At 40.6% G+C, this 13866-nt stretch overlaps 1 protein-coding gene across 1 annotated transcript in view; it reads right to left on the bottom strand.

The window, feature by feature from the left end:
* XYLT1 (xylosyltransferase 1) overlaps positions 1-13866 on the bottom strand; it is a 321898-nt gene that overhangs the window by 98751 nt on the left and 209281 nt on the right. The window contains exons 4-5 of the mRNA XM_054042319.1: positions 5489-5661; positions 4602-4804 (exon numbers count right to left, since the gene is read on the bottom strand). Of these exons, the coding sequence (XP_053898294.1) occupies positions 4602-4804; positions 5489-5661 (376 nt within the window). The remainder of the gene's footprint in view (positions 1-4601; positions 4805-5488; positions 5662-13866) is intronic.

Here is a 13866-nt window from a genome sequence, read left to right as displayed (position 1 = left end):
AAGGGTGGCATTTCTTGCCCCTCATTGCTCATAATAGCCTAGAATGTGGAGAAACCTGTACTATGGACACTTAGAATAAGCAAATCTATCTCTAAAGTGTTTCCAAGACTTCCGGTAATAACTTTGTTTGATCTTTAATTAAAGACCAAGCATTAGCTGGCAATCAGAATCTGCTGATCCTGTTGGTGATGTAGACTGTTTTACTACAAATTATAAATATTTTAACTGTTTCATTACTTTGTATGTTTTACATAAGCACTGTGCCCAGAGCAGCATTGACATGACACTCGTTGTTAAATAATCTCATTTAACTTCTTAATCTGAGAGGAACAACACTCCACCTGCCACATTATCTAAAGACTCTTGCAATGTACATTAAACATTCAACATCAGTAGGTGCCCTACTGTAGTTCATCTTGTCAAGAGTGAAATTTCAGTCCCTAAACATAAGGATGACTACCTGATGCGGTCTGTCTGAAACAATAAATAATGCAAATAGGTATCCATAGAAAATAAGAGGTTAAAAGCATTGATAGCTTTTCCATTGGATTCTGCTAAAGGAGGGTCCCGTTGGAAATGACTTTTAGATCACGATGACAAGATGGCAATAGGAACGATGCTGAAATAAAGGGCAGGTGTGTGTTGGTTTCTTTTATTTCTGAGTGAATCTAGTGGTTTTGAAAGGGATATCTCTGAAGATTGATGTCCTCTACTCATACAAAACCTACATCGCAAGGAGAGGCAATTACAGGTCCCCCACACTGACCCTCCTGCCCTGAAAGGACCACTTCTATGGGTGAATGTGTAGTACAGTTTCCTGGCAATTAATCCCTGAGCTTGGCACTTAGGATGTTAACAAGGATGCCAGTTATAATGCTGATCCATGCTGCTGAGAATCGGACACTAACCAATCATTTCATGTAGGACCTCAAATTGCCAATTGCCTAGTGATTAAAGGAAAGTTTTTGCTTATAAATTTGGCTAAATGTTTCTTTGTTGTACTGTATTCATTATTATGACTTGCATTGCCATAGCATTCAGGAGTCCCAGTCATGGTCTAGGATCCTGTTGTGCTGGGTATTGTACAAAGACAGAACAAAAAGACAGTCTCTGCCCCAAGAGCTAAGCATTAGCGTATGAGAAAGAGTTAGTAGGAACACTTAGTTTACCTTCTCTAGCCCATTCATTGTTTTACACATGTTTACTTGCCACTTCCATAGGTCCCGACTTCCCCTCTTTCCCGTGGGTGCTCGACCCCCCTCTCTGCCCCCGCTGCCACTCCTCACCTTCCATGAGGCCCCGTGCCTGCCCTGCCCCTCCCCCATTCCAACCCCTTAATGAAGTCCCCGCCCCAACTCCGTCCCCTCCCTGCCCCTATTCCAACTCCTTCCCCAAATCCCCACCCTGGCCCTGCCACTTCCCCGTCTCCTCCCCTGAGCGTGCCGCGTTCCCGCTCCTCCCTCTCCCTCCTGGAGCGTGCTAATGCTGCCAAACAGCTGTGTGGCGACAGCTGGGCGGGAAGCGCTGGGAGGTAGGTGGAGGAGCAGGGATGCGGCACGCTCAGGGAAGGGGGAGGAGAAGGAGGAGGAGCAGGGGGTGAGGGGAGCTTGGCTGCCAGTGGGGGCAGAGCACCCACTAATTTTTCCCTGTGGGTGCTCCAGCCCCGGAGCACGCCCGGAGTCGGCGCCTATGGTCACTTCTCTAAATTGAATAGTCCCAGTCTTCTCATTGACCTCTCATGCGGTATCTTCTCATGCCTCTAATAATTTTCAGTACCCACCTCTGGATGATTCTTGTGGGGATAAATGAGAAAGAGATATTTGCAACTGTAATGTAACCCATGAACACACCAGGCAATTTGTCAGAGAGATTTGGGCTTCACAATATAATATAGTACTGACCCTGCTCTATAGCGTGTTGTGCTGTCTTACAAGGTTGGCTTAGCATGCATCTATCAGAAGAGAAGGAGTAGGGGTTTCAGTGTCACAGATGGGATGACAGATGGGAAGTGAAAGCTTAATGTGGAGCTGCCCTGGATAAAATATATTAATCCACAAAATTCATATGTTCTTATGCTGGGAAACCTAACAAAACAATTGCAATATAACTAACCAGAGTAAGAAGTATAAACTGCTTTTAGTCTATTAGCTGGCAAATCACAGTATGGCATCTGAAGGAAAGAAAAAAACCCACAAATCCTTTTCTTGTTATTTCTTGTAATAATATGCAGCTTCCGACATGGTCTACAACCGTGGAGGAAATGTCTTCCTAAAGATTGTGAAGAACACCAATATATAGCATCTCCACTTTGAAAATGAATATTGCATATTCATATATTTGCATATATTTTTGATGGGATAACATTTTACAGGGTTTATAATGATAAAAATATGTATTTGAATTTCTTTTAACTACACCTATATCTCAGTTATTAATGAAACAACATTTAAAAATAAAGAGTGTTCTTTGAAGTGCAGCTTCTAGATGATTGACATGTTTGCGTAAATTCTGAAATTAGAGTATTTTGAGAGAAATGGGAAGTGTGACTTCCGACCAGTGACCTACAGTTGAGAACCCAGATGCGATTTCAAAACAACAGAGAAGTGGAACTTCAGGATAATTTCCACTGCTGGGAAGAAAACTGTGTTGTAATGTCTACACTCTAACTGCCCTTGTTTAGGGCTTCCACTATTGAAAAAAATGTTAAATAACACTATATTATAATTGTGACTCTATTAAGATAGGGCTGGCCAGAGTCTCAGCTATACTGGGACAGTTTATGGCCATGTTTATAAATTACCAGCCAAGTTTGGCTCTCTATTTAAACTTACCCCAGAGGGCACTAAATATAGTACAGAATGTTACCGATCATGGCCCCAATCTCACAATAGATACCCCAGTGCAGATTTTTGAGCCGACATGCTGTCACCATAAAATTCCAGTCTCTAGTTCCTCTGCCCATTCCTTCATATATCATGGTTAGAGCTAACAAGATGCAGCTATTAGAATAACTCTGAACTAGTTACACTGGACTTCCAGAGCTCTAGCACCTAATATCAGACTCATTCCTATCCAGGTCCCTAGAATCTGCCACCCTGTAAAGAGTGTCCTTGGACCATATGTCCCCTATCATCTCCCCTCACCATTGGTGTGCTGTGCCTTCCATTACACTACTGCTTGGGATCAGTATAACACTCCTCAGCTTGAAAGTACTCTAGATGAAGAAACAATTTAGTCCTCCTAAACAACTAAGTGAGGGATGCAGGTAGGTGATCGTTATTGTCTCCACTTGAGAGGTGGAATAATGAGTCATATTTGTTAAGAGACTTCCCCAAGTCTACAGAAAGGGTCTCAATCATCCAATATTAAAAATCTGGAGTTCCTATTTCAAATTCCTGCATTCAGATCACACACACACTCTCTAAGGTTCTTACTCTTTCACGGTACTTTCCTGGCTGCTGCACACATCCGCAGAGCTGGCTGCATTTCACTGGTAATGGATATGTATGGTACCCAAATCCTGAAGCCCTTATTCAGTTTTCACTATATCTTTACTCAGGCAAAAACTTCCACTGACTTCAAACATAACTTGAAGGAGAGTTTTTGAGTATGGACTTAAGGGTTTGGCTCATAATTTGTGAGGTGCTGTGGAAGTTTTTGAGATGAAAGACTATGACAGAGCAAATGGAATATGAGATGCTAGTATTATCAGGAACACTTTACGGCATAATCACATGTAAAAAAAATGACCCAACCAAGCCACTTCCCCTTTCTTAATTCCTTTCGACATGGTAGGGAGTAAAAGTTAAAAGGAGAATGTTCTGTTCTTCATAATTTTTGCAGCCTAAAAATAACTGTTTACGCAGTTTTAGGTTTTTTTAACCGAGAATCTATTTATGCACAGTTTAGTGAAACTTATTGAATGCAGCTGTGGGGCACGAGTTCTGTAACTCCATAGTTTCACTTAGAATCACAAGCCTGGTCATGTGGTGATCCGTGAACTTCTATGTCTGATGCCATCTGAATGAAGTTAGTCAGGCAACAGTTGGTGCTGAAGATATATATGATTCCCAGCAACTTATTTGTCACTTCTATCATCATTATCCTGAGCAGTAAAGCACCAAAAAAGGAATACCACAACATTTCTCTGATGGAATCTATCTATAAGCATATCTTCCAAATTTCTTGAAACACAAAGTCCAGCAGTAGCAAACTGCTTACCAGAGTTCTGTGTGGGATAATTTTCTTCACGTTTGAGGTTCACAAACTGAAGAATCAACGCTCCTGAGCCACCTAGCTACAGGCAGTCCCAAGCATGAAAACAGGGTGCACAGAGAGTGCTTTTGTGCTTGGGGTGCCATTGCCTCGGTAGCAAAAGTGTTGATGCCGGACTCAGTGACAATGAAATATGTTTTTCTTTTTGAGATAGGGAGAAGCTACAGCACTGAGCTTCCTGCTAGGGACTGATGAAACTGGTGTCCTGGTTGAATGTTCCTCTGTTTCTTGCATCACAGTACAGAAAATTTTGGCCTATATCGCATTAAAAGTCCATTGTTCATTTATGAAGGAAAAATACACATTTTAAAAAGGGGTCACCATACCTGATGGGATAGTCGGCGGCACTAAGATTAATGAAGAAATCCCAGGGCCAGTCATTCATCTCAATTAAATCCCTCATACTCTGTAGATAGGTGGACAGAAGACTTGCTCCTCCCCAGATAGTTGCCATTCGCCAAGGGGTGACTCTCACATTCGGATACTGGCTAGCAAACTGGAGCACTTTCCGGTGTAGGTAATTGGATCGCTTTACAGGGAAAGAAAGTAAAACGTTCAGCAGACTAGGAAAACAAATAAAATGAAAGGATCCTCCCCGCTTGTGTTCTCTAACCAACTGAACATCTTAAAACCTGACGTTTTTCAGATCAGTTGATTCTGGGTTGCAGTCAGTTTAATGTTATTAAAAACAGTCTCTAAGGTGCCAAAAGGATTCCTCCTTGTTTTTTTAAAATACATTGAGACCTGTGAATGGTATCTGGGATTTGGTAATTTATCTAGCAAATATACTCCCAACAAAACTCAACAATTGCTAGCCATTTCCCCTGTAAGATGTGCTAAAGAACAAAGTGCAAGCTAATTTGAAAGCGTCAAGAGCCCCCTTTGTTTTATTCTCTTTGATCTCCCCTGGGGAGCACTGATTCCACTTTAAATGTACATCAGAGCCTACAATGACTTATCAGGTATCGCTACAAAACATAGGACAGACAGATATGGACAGATACCATAGACACAAGGAGAAATGAAGGCAGTCACAGAAGGAAAGATTTAAAAAACAAAAAATACAGTCGGGCATAAAACATAGAACAGACGGAAAAACAAAAAGTGATACATACCGTATGCAGCAGAGATAAAAAGAATGTTGGAGAAGGTGACAAAGATGGACAGATTGACAAATGGTGAGACAGGCAATTTATAACCAGTGATATATTACCTTGTCAACATGAATGTAATAGAAATGGTCTTTATGGTAAATAGCCTTAAACATGCGTTGGAGCTGCCGAGAAGCTCTGCCATGAACAACCAAGACAAATGCGATCCTGACTGGGTTGGCAGGCATGTATTCTACGGAGTCCTCATCCCATAGTACATTGTTGTTGGCTTTTCCTGTTTGAAAACAAAACATAGTAAGGACATCTCTGAGTGCATCTGCAGAGTGGGGACACATAGAGCAGCTTGTATTCAATTCTGGCTCTTTTTTTCTTTTAAACAATTTTTAATGTGAACTGAGAACTCGTAAGGGGTACCAGGTTTACTGCCCTAGAGATCAAACTCCTCTCTTTAGTCACAAAACAGGTTTCAGAAAGCATGAGCAGAAGCAATGCAAGCTTTCCTCATGTTGCCCTGCTTATGTGCCTCAGCCGGGGCCAGGAGGAAGTATTCAAATATTTTTGACCCTTAACTGAATCAAACCAAGCTCCATTGACTTCAGGGAAGTTATGCAGATTTGCATCAGCTCAGGATCTGTTGTAAAAATTTTTAAAGTTTGCTAAGCTGTATCCAGGGCAACACAACAGTGACAAAGACAGAAAAGCACTAGGGAATTGATTATATTTTGAATATTATTTAGCCTTTGTTGCTAGAAATCAAAATTAAAGCACAGCTACTCTTTATGGGGCGTAAGCTCCCACCACTAATGGGCCATGCCCTTGCTTGGAGTAAATCAGTGCAGTTCCATTGAAGTTGGAGGAACCGTGCCAGTTTGCACAAGCAATGCCCTAATTATGTTCTTGTATTCCACCGGCATGACCAAAATATCAAACAACTATAGCATGTGCACTGCTGTAATGTCATCTGTAATGGCAGGCATAAATCAAAATGTTTAAAGGGTGACCTGCAAAATATGAGAAAATAACACTGGGGTTTCAATTGCTCTTTGCTTCTTTTCGATGTAGAAGTGGGCCTGATAATACTTTTTTTTTTTTAAATACAAATGTTTTTTCCTGCTTGTTTTTATATGAGAATTTCTGGTTTCACCTTGCCTGTTTGTTTCTCAAGAATACTCTATGGAGAACTAGACAACTAGTAAGATTATGACAAGAAGTGCTGAGTAATTGAAGAGCAAAGATAATTGCTTGTTCAGAACTTTTCAAATGCTCTGTTCTGTGTTTTTTTTTTTTTTTGTTTTTTTGTTTTTTTTTTTTTTGTTAATCTCTATTCAACTCAAAAACCTCATATACAGTTTGGAAGAAAAATATCTTTGTTAAAGAGTCAACACCCCTGCCTTCAATAAAATCCTCTCTCCATTTCTCTGCTCCTTTAAGGAAGCCTCCAGCAAACAAGACAGGCAGAGCCTGATATTTCTAAGTTAAAAACAATAACAACAAAAAGCCCACACTACCTTTCAGACCTTCTTTATACATCTTAAATAAACTAAAAAAGGTACCACACCATTTTTTCCACCATCTATGTAGCTTTTAATATCAAAGAGCACTACATACAGTATCCTTATGTTAAAAGTGCCTCAGCCCCATAAGGAAAAACATCAGGGTTTTCCAAGTCTAATAAATCCTAGCTGCCATTTTGGATTGTGTCCTCTGAGAAGCGAATCCATTTAGTTGTCTTTAAAAGTCTAAAAGTTTTGATTTTGTTTGAAAATGCATATTTAATTATAGGTAGGTTTCAAAGTACAGCCGTGTTAGTCTGTATCCGCAAAAAGGATTGTTAGTCTCTAAGGTGCCACAAGTATTCCTGTTTAATTATAGGTAATGCACTTCAACGTGCGCAAAGCTCAAATGTGTACTTCCTGTAAAAAGTAAAGTTTTAAAACTTTGGAAGCAAAATGTTGTGGTGCAATCTAGTGTGATAATACTTCTACAGTTACTTTGTATTTACACAGAACCTTTCAGGCAAATAATTTAAAGTGCTTTATGGTCAGAGCATGTGTACAAGGTCAATAAAAATTCAGACAGAAGTAGTTGCAGCACGAATAAAAACTGCATCAACACACTACCACTTTACAAATATAATTAACTAAGCCTATCCCCCCATCTTTAGAGATAGGCAATTGTTGTACCCATTTTACAGATTTGCAATATAGAGTCTTGCAAATACTATAGTGTCCATTTCATTTTTAAAATATCTGTCAAAGTAATTATTAAAATAAGTTCAGTCATGTTGATTTCAGTTTGATTCAAGGCAAGAAGCAGGGGAATTCATGATTGTCAAATCAAAAACAAGAGAAAACTGACAGGAAAAGACACTTTATATTCAAGCTTAGAGTTAACAAAAAAGTAAACAATGGTCAATATGAGCCATCAGACTTGTGATTTTTAAAAGCTTGTTAATTTATTAATTAAAGAAACAAAATGTGGAGACAAATTACATTTCTTTACTTGACATTTATTTTTAATTTTTCCCCCTTAAAATGCAAACCGACTGCATGCAAGGACGTTTGGTGTTACCGCAGGTTCTCTAAACAATTTGGTACCCTTGGCTACGCTGAAATGTTAATTTTGTAATATCTTGTAGCAGCGCTTCTTAGCTAATGAATGCCAATAATTATCCCAAATGTAGCGCAGTAGCACACCTGAGGGAAGTGCCTATACCAACATCTCTCAAAACTGGAACCCCCAGAGGGAATATTTTTCCCCTCTCAGTAGCAGGAGCAGACCAGTATCACCAAAGGCTTTGCTCTCACTATCCTGATGGGATCATGGAAGTCATATGTATTAGAATTAGTAATTCTCTGTAACAAGATTCCCAAAGACTTCAATGTGCTTTGAATTGGAGCTTTCAAACACGAATACTGTATACAACATATATTAAATAGATACTATGTTGATTCCTGCATTTAAAGCACAGTCACAGAAGGTTTAATAGAATGGGAAAACGGACCCCTCCTCAACGTGGCCTCCTGAGCAGATGTCCAACTGGTAATATCAGTGCCCACAATTCACTGCATTTGCAAAAATGTGGATGCAATTATATGCTGGCTTGAAAGTGCACCCCTTTAAAAAAAGCCAGCACTAAAATTCTGACCCCTTAATTTTAAAAGGGACACTATCAACTTAAAATTGCACTTCTGTCTGCCTTTATTTTTATCCCACCACTAATAGTAAGAAAGACCTAATAAGACAATAACTGCATGACTAGAGCAAAAACAGAAGGAAAAAAATTGTTCTTTTCCAGTTTGTTTACCTTGGATATTTGTGCATAGTCAGTTTCACTGTTTCTCCCACATAGTTAATCAGTTCCCCCTCTTGTTTAGCACAACAAGAGGGGAAATAAAATGATTTTAAAAGAGGAAAATAGGAAAACGTGATAGTAAACCCAGAAAAACTGCCTGGGGAGTCAGGGACAAATGCAATTGCTGAAACAACTTGACTCAGTTTTCTTTTAAAGTGACTGAATTTCAAGTTGATAGTGTCCCTTTAAATGTTCCTGTGGTGGATTCTAATGATTTGACAATATTTTAATTTCATTTTTGGAATCTATATTTCTACATTAGTGGCTTCCCAAGTAAAAGGAGAGGAATTTTTTTCAATAACCTGTCCTGATATGTGGGGATTCTTCTTGACAATATTATTTTAATGGACTTTAGAGTTCGCCATATGATGGTGTTGTGTTTTTGTTGTTTTGTTTTTTAATAAATTTGCTTTCATAGAAAATACCGTAGTGCCTTTGGCAGATACAGAACACAAAATCCCCCAGAATATTAATCTGAATTTATCCCCCTTTTCATCAAGTTTCTCCTACTGAATTCCTTCAATGTCTTATTTTCCTCTCCCACAATTTTCCTATTTTATCTTTTTACATTCTGCTTTTTTTTTAAATTTTGGTTCAGTTCTTTATAGTCTCATTTTCCACCTGCATACTATTATGGCTTCTTTAGTCTAATCTTTTTCTTGGCTGCCTAGAGTATCATAAAACTAAGTGTGTTATATTTTTCCATATGTCAAAATACCAGCTACTTGTGGTGTATTCTATCATATGTCTATTTTTAGTCTGTGGTTGATTTGCACCTTCTATTTAGCAGTCTGCCCACTGACACAGACCCAGTCTGGTTTGCAAATAAGATAAAATTGGCAAGACAGGTGAAATTGAATATTTTCTTCTGATTATAAAACTAAAGATGCAGTCGGACTTGAAAATCAAGCGTTAATAGGCAGTGTTCTGTAAAACATATCAATATTAGGATGGCCCCAATATCTCAAAAACTGTTGCATTTTTCTAGAACCCTTCATCCAAATGCATTCTAAACTAATTTACACATTTTACTTTCTTTTTATGAGTCATTTTGCCTATCACACAGAAGTGCGTCCCCTTCTGGGGTGTTAGGATGCCAACAACAATGCAAGAGAGACATCAGCTGCTTTTCAATTAACAACATGCCATATGGTGGCAATAAAAAAAAAAATCTAAAAGGATTTTAAAGTGGCACTTGCATTTCATAGCTCCTTCAATACTATAATTATATTTCTGCATGTCCATATGTATTAGAGATCACAGAGTAAGCCGGTGCTACTAGCCTTCTCCATTTGTCACCTGGCTCTCCTCGAGTCAAACTAAAATGCAGCTGCCAAGCTGAGTTTCCTCTCCACTGTCCAGACCAAGTCTTCTCATTTTTTTAATTTCTACACTCACTTGCCCATTCTGCTCAACGGGTCTCCTTATCTGTGAAGCAATAACTCAACACCTGTCTACATCACTTCCCTTATGTCCTCCTCTATCCTACGACCTCTCAGCACTTTTCACATCTCTGCTTGTTCGCTTCCACCTACCCATACCTGATGTGCAACGGGCCAAGCCGACACAGGACATTTCCTACCTTCTTTCATGCCACCCCCTTGATGCTTATAATAGCCTCTCAATTAATGGGTATCGAGCTCCATCCCCCCGTCCTACAAGAAACCTTTATAAAGCAGTTTGGTTTCAATGAGCATGCCCAATTCTGAATTTGCAACTCTATTGCATTATCCTGGTTTATTCTCTTACTACCTGTAGACTTCATGCTCTCATGGATTTATAACCATTTCCTCTATGTGCCATGTATACCAACACTCTATAAACAGTAATAATAGAGCCTACAATGTTAATGTTACCAGGGCTGGGTTATAAGCCATAGTCATGCACTGGGGGTATGGCTCTACTCTTGGAGAGATTCAGCTAACAGTCTCATCCATGCCAGGCCAGTTCAGCTGGCAAGTGGGGAACAAGAGCTAGGTTATGGTCCTACCCCTCTACAATGAAAGCAGTGGCTCTAGCCGCAGGGGGTTCTTAAACTTCTCATAACTTCACAGTTTCATTATGTACTGTGCACAGAGGTTGGGGGAGAGGCTCCTTGTAACATTTACCTCCCGGAGCACCTCCACATGACTTCAGTGCGGCCAAGATTTCACCTAAAGTGTTGTTAACACTTTTAATAAAACCCATGCTTAACCACGTATTAGCTGCTAATCAAAATTCTTTTATTTTGCCGTTTTACATTTAAAACAGATAGCTACAGTTAGCACTAAGACCAAGTGACTGGCAACAGTTGGCCTTTTAAAATGAAACCGTTAACAGCATTTGACGTTTCCTACCTGCATGTTGTGGCTCTTTGTTTTTAGGAAAATACATACCTGGTTTGGCAAGTTACAAACAAAATGTCAGCCACAATGCAATGTTAAATGGCCTTTATAAATCCCAGAAAAATCAGCTCTCCTAATGGAAAGTCTGACCCTGAACTACAGCGGCATCAACAAGTGCCACAATACTTAATATAGAGCTATAATTTTAGCATCTCATTTGTAGAGTGAATAGGAGTCAATATAGAACTCATCAATGTAACTCACATCCTCTACTTCTAATCTTTTACTTCACCTGCTAATTAATGATGTTTTCAGACTTTTGTAAGAGCTAGAAACTCAAACTGTTGGTACAGGATTTTACAATCCAGACTATTTCAAGGAACCAATTTTGTAAATCAATCCATCAATTTACACTCTTATATTTAGATTTTACTATTTATACAGTACATTATGTCTGTGTAAATATATCTGCTGCTGCCTTCTTATCCTGTGCACAGCTGCACATGTGTGTATTGATACCATAGATTGATGGAGAAAAGTAGAAGAGATATTGCTGTGCAGATTTAGAGGCTATTTACTGTTACTGCTCCAATACATGAATAGTTGGATTTCTTATTACAGCTAGAATGCTAGTTATAACTCCACTGAATGGACAGATTCTGCAAACCCTACTTAGGCTTTCCACAATAACTCCCCATTTTCAGTTTCTTGAAATTTACACAACCATTCATCTAGTGGGTTGAAATTTTCCAGCCCTGGTCTTTGCCTAAAGATGATTTTCTACTTTTTTGGGCAGGAGAGCAAAAACAATTTACCCTTTTTCAAATGAGAGGAGAGTGAAAAAAATATATATTCCCTCGTATAAAAAAAATGCATTTTTTAAAAACAGCTCTAATATTCAAATGCTTGGAGACAAAAGGGAAAAAAAAATAGTTGGCAGAGAAATAGGCTTCCAGGAGAAGAGTCTTAAGAGTTTCTGGCAAGAAGTTGTTCTGACGAGAAGTGACTGAGTTATGAAGGATTAATAATAGGAAAATGTATCTGTACTTACATGAAAATGTCCTTTCTTTGTTTAATAAGGTTCACAGATCCATTACAGCGGGTACATCAGCCTGCTTGCAGCTTGGGGGCAGCACCACACCTGTCAGTCACTAACAGCAGGGAAATGTCCGGCTCTCTGAAGTGCCCCCATTTGAGAAGGTTTCCACAGCCAAGTTATATCAAACCTATTTTCCTAAGTACAGAGTTGTTAACCATACTTTTAGGAAAAAAGCACAATTTCTCCTACTACAGAGAATAGGAAATTCTTTCTACTGAAACACATCCAAATCTTTGAATGTCATCTCCATTCTGGATGATTTGTTTGTCTCCAGGGCAGGTAGGATGTGTGGATTTTATTACTCCAAAAAAGAAAAATAAAACAAAACGAAAAAAACCACACCTTCATGTGAGCACAGATACATTTGCATGTTCTTCTTTGTATTAAGGTCGACAGATCTATTACAACAGCATTTTCATAGCAGTGTCTCCAGAGTAGGAAGCAGCAGCATCCAAAGAATTAAAAAAGTATACTATATAGCAGAGGTGGCCAACCTGTGGCTCCGGAGCCACATGCGGCTCTTCAGAAGTTAATATGCGGCTCCTTGTACGGGCACCGATTCCAGGGCTGGAGCTACAAGTGCCAGCTTTCCAATGTGCCGGGGGGTGTTCACTGCTCAACCCCTGGCTCTGCCACAGGCCCTGCCCCCACTCCATCCCTTCCCGCCCCCTCTCCTGAGCCTGCCGTGCCCTCGCTCTTTCCCCCTCACCCCCCCAGAGCCTCCTGCACGCCATGGAACAGCTGATTGGGAGGTGGGGGAGAGAGAGAGGGAGGTGCTGATCGGTGGGGCTGCTGGTGGGCGGGAGGTGCAGGGAGTGTGAGAGGGAGCTGATGTGGGGGCTGCTGATGTATTACTGTGGCTCTTTGGCGATGTACATTGGTAAATTCTGGCTCCTTCTCGGGCTCAGGTTGGCCATCCCTGCTATATAGTCTCCATCTTCCCTTGGGCACTAAATAGTGGAGAAGACTTCTGCCAAAAAATGGCACTGGCTAAAGACTGGCTGGCCAGTATGTAGAATGTACGTATTGATGGCCACTCGGCTGTCTAGTAGATCTGAATGCAGGAGACATGACTTCTCTGCCCTGAGATTGGCACTGCTCCTGCCCAAGAGCCATAGTCTCGTCAAACAGAAAGAAAAAACCAGTGTCACTGCTGCTCTTTCCTTGCTATCTTTTGTACGGTCCTGTGGAGCCAGCTTTTCCAGTCCCGCCTGGCTCCCTTCCTGCCTGGGGGAAGGGAGCTGAACAACCCCATCCAGACTGGGCTGTGAGCCAGGAAGCTGAATTGTCCTCACAGAGCCAGCGAGGCTCCCCAGTGAGGCATTCAAAAAGGGGGTGAAGCAGGAGACAGCCCCTTCCTTTGGCCCCTAGCTTTTCTTGGCCTAGCTCTCCCCCTGACGTCCGCAGGGGCACTACAAATGCCTCAGAAAGGGGAAAAGGAGCCGAGCAGGTCAATCTCCCCAGAAGGCCAATGCAGCCCTAGGACACAGCTGGGAACTGGATGGACACGTTCTTGAGCCAGATTGTTAGTCACTCATAAATGTGAAATAAAGTTTGGACTTTTCCTCAGAAAAGCTCTGGAACCAGGAGGACTGGCCAAACTGCCTGCTTCCTGGCATGGAGGCAGAAAAAACAAGGGAACTTCAGAGAGCCAGGGACTGCCCTGCTGCCAGTGACTGACAGGTCTTTTCCTGCCCCAAG

The sequence above is a fragment of the Malaclemys terrapin genome, chromosome 10 (genome assembly GCF_027887155.1).
Source record: "Malaclemys terrapin pileata isolate rMalTer1 chromosome 10, rMalTer1.hap1, whole genome shotgun sequence".
In the NCBI taxonomy this organism is placed as follows: Eukaryota; Metazoa; Chordata; order Testudines; family Emydidae; genus Malaclemys; species Malaclemys terrapin.
The sequence above is the reverse complement of the archived record's forward strand: the minus strand, read 5'-3'. Positions and strand labels throughout refer to the sequence as shown.